This window comes from Chaetodon trifascialis, chromosome 6 (assembly GCF_039877785.1).
Source record: "Chaetodon trifascialis isolate fChaTrf1 chromosome 6, fChaTrf1.hap1, whole genome shotgun sequence".
Lineage (NCBI taxonomy): Eukaryota > Metazoa > Chordata > Actinopteri > Chaetodontiformes > Chaetodontidae > Chaetodon > Chaetodon trifascialis.
Window position 1 is genome coordinate 14743326 of NC_092061.1, and position 3145 is coordinate 14746470.

Consider the following 3145-nt stretch of genomic DNA (forward strand, 5'->3'; position numbering starts at 1 on the left):
GTGAGTAAGCTCCACCCACTCATGAAGACTGTGTGATATGGTTGAAGGCTCAGGAAAAATGGCTGTAGTGTAAATGGACCCTGAGTTGTGATTGTTTTGCCAAGTCATGATAATCAAAATTGCAGTGACTTGGCAATAATATCCAATTTTATGTCAATACTGTGTTCTGTGTGTAGCTAACCAACTGTAAAATACTGTGACTTGTTTCTTTAGACTGCCGTAGAGTAAAAACAACATTTTATTAGAGGTTATCTTGTGGAGAGCAGTGATCACACAGTCCCCTGACTGTATGCAGACTTTCTGCATGGCCACATTTTCACCTTTTAAGAGAGCATATGACCTGCTAAGATTCTTAAGTGACCAGCAAAACAAGTATGGATAAGCTTTTGTAATCCAGTCACAGTTTAAATCAGAGGACTGTTACTCATACATTCATAGATCTTTTGCTATTGTGTTTTTCTATTGTTACCACAAGTTAAACAGTCCTGTACCTTTAACGCCTTCGATACAATATTTCAGTGCACATCATCCCCAGTGTTTGGATAAATGTGGTGCCCATGAAGCAGCTGTGGATAAACTAATTGCTTCAAAGTGATGGTGTGTAATCTTTTGTCGTGGAGCCCATCTATCTTAGCACCGCCCTGATGGAGGGAGATGGGGTTGTGACGACTAATGAATGGAGTGACTTGCGGGAAGACGAGTCCAGCAACTTCTCCATTGCTCTAATTTGAACGCTTTTCATTGACTGCGGACGAGGAGGGGTGGGGGTGGTCTGAAAAGGGGTGGTGGTGGTGTTGGTGGGGGTAGTGGAGTATTGTGAGTTGAACAGCAGAGCCCCACTCTAGCTGAATGGGTATTGTCATCTGGATTTCTATGGCTAACCAAAATACTTTCTCCCGCCGTGGGGGTTTATGGATTCATGGTGGGAACGGCATGCATTACGCACAGGCGCGGAGGGCAATCCTGCCTCTGCACACCATCACAACTCAGTAGTTTTGTTTAAGAACACACTAACTAAATATTTCAGACAATATATTCAGTTTAATCTTAATAAAATGAAACAATATTGCATCTTCATATACACGAATAATGAATCATTACATCAAACGTCAACAAACCAACAGAAAACAAGGTTTATTCCTCGAATGTTTTGAAAAGAAAAGACTTCCTGCGGTGACAGTGATGAAAAAACGTAGCAGGTGTTCACTGCAGCCGAAATAACGGACTGTAACATGTCTTGTTGTGACCTATAGATGCCACGCTCTCCAGCCTCTACAGGTCCAAGATTAGACCGCAAACTTAAAAGTCGCCGCCATCAACTTCTGAACAGCACAAAGCCTGTCCGATATTTATTAGGGCTTTCATATGTCTACGCTTTTCTTCTTCTCTCTTTATTGCTATGAGACATTGTTGGAGTCCTCAACATGTCGGCGTCATTCCACTAAAGGAAAAGGGTCTTTGAATGTGTGGGAGTGCAATAATTCTCAGTTACTGTACAACTTTGTGCTGACAATGCACATCAAGGCAAGAGAGTGGTGTATATGCGATGGCAAGAGTTCCTCTAGAAAAGAAAAACTTTGCGGTTACAACGGTAAACAATTCAAAATACCAATAATTTCGCAGACTTACAAAAGCAGGTACCTAACAAAGATACTCCTTTTTGTTGTGAGCTACCTCTTGTAGTTGATAGTCTTTTTAAAAAATCTCCTGTTGATACAAAAAGGATTTGTGAATTTGTGGTCCGAGCGTATTGAAGGGCCAGTGTAAAAACAGTGAGAGGTGCTTCCATTGATTTTCAAAGTTCAGATTTCTTAAAAACAAACAAACAAACCAAAAACAAAACAAACAAAAAAAAACCCCAGCAGGTGCAAAGATAATGTCCGTCAAAAAAGAAAACAGTTTTTCAAAAGCTGCAGGCCACTTTTACGCACCGCCTGCTATGAGCCACACTGCTACACATAATTCCTCTTGTCATAGTCCCCGTTCTGCGTGGCTCTCTTGGTCGGTGAGTACTTTACCGAGTATCCCGAGTTCCCGCTGGAGGGACAGGAACAGCACAGCAGCGCTCCTCCGATCAGCAGCAGCGCTGAGGCCGCCCAGCCGATGTAGAGCGCAGCGCCGATCTCCCTCTTCTTGGATGCGGGCACCTGCGGATTGTAGAAGTCCGATATGATGTTGTTGGCCATCCAGCACAGAGGCACCAGCACAAAAAGCCCACTGATGATGTAGATGACCCCTCCGGCGTTCACCACCCGGGCTTTGACATACTCAGCGCGGATGCAGTTGGTGCACTGCGCCCCTGCGATGACAACCATGAGCCCCAGCACGCCCATCACCGAGGAGATGATGGTGAGCGCTCTGGCCGCCTGCAGGTCGTGGCTGAGGGCGAGGACGGAGTCGTGCACCTTGCACTGCATCTGGCCCGTACTCTGCACCACACACGACATCCACAAGCCGTCCCAGATTGTCTGAGCCACCACGATGTTGGCTTCGATGAAAGCCGTCACCTTCCACATGGGCAGCCCGCACGAAACCATCACCAGAAGCGAGCCAATTACGCACAGCGATAGTCCCAGGATCTCCAGTCCGGCCGACACCATTTTCGCTCTTTATGTTCAGTCAAGTCTGCGTGAAGCTTTTCAAACTTTCTCCTAATTTCTCTTCCCGAGAGCAAGGTGTATTTCTGCCCTTCAGACTACTTCTTCGTTCTCGCCTCGATGTGCAGGAGCGTCAATCGTTAGTTGCGCATCCCCCACCACATTTACGCGGAGATGTAAGAGACAGCAGGTCTGAGTCTCTTTGTTAGAGGGGATGTGAAAACAACTGGAATCACAGTAGCACCGGATCACGAATATCTGCAGGGTGGGGGTAAAACCTCGAGGAGAAACTTTCCACCAATCAGCTGTGGCCGCATCCTCGAGGGACCAATGAATAGGCAGGGAAGTTGTGAGGCTGAATAAAGCGGTCCAGCGCGTATTGTGTGTTTGAACAGTTATTTACAATGAATAGAGGGGGGCAGGAGAGGGGGGATAGACGCGCGGGGGGTGTTTAAGGCGCAGCTGAAATGCAGTGGTTGGATGAATCATGCACTTGTTATTGACTTTTCTGACATCGACGCTAATGTCACTTGTCTGAGGAATACATA

The 3145-nt window shown here is 46.2% G+C and overlaps 1 protein-coding gene across 1 annotated transcript; it reads right to left on the minus strand.

Annotated features, from left to right (window-relative positions):
• Nucleotides 1-553: 553 nt before the first annotated feature.
• Nucleotides 554-2813, minus strand: cldn5a (claudin 5a). The gene has a single exon (XM_070964653.1). It carries the CDS (start codon nucleotides 2598-2600, stop codon nucleotides 1953-1955), a length of 648 nt encoding a protein of 215 aa, XP_070820754.1. The 5' UTR covers nucleotides 2601-2813; the 3' UTR covers nucleotides 554-1952.
• Between the last annotated feature and the right edge of the window lie 332 nt (nucleotides 2814-3145).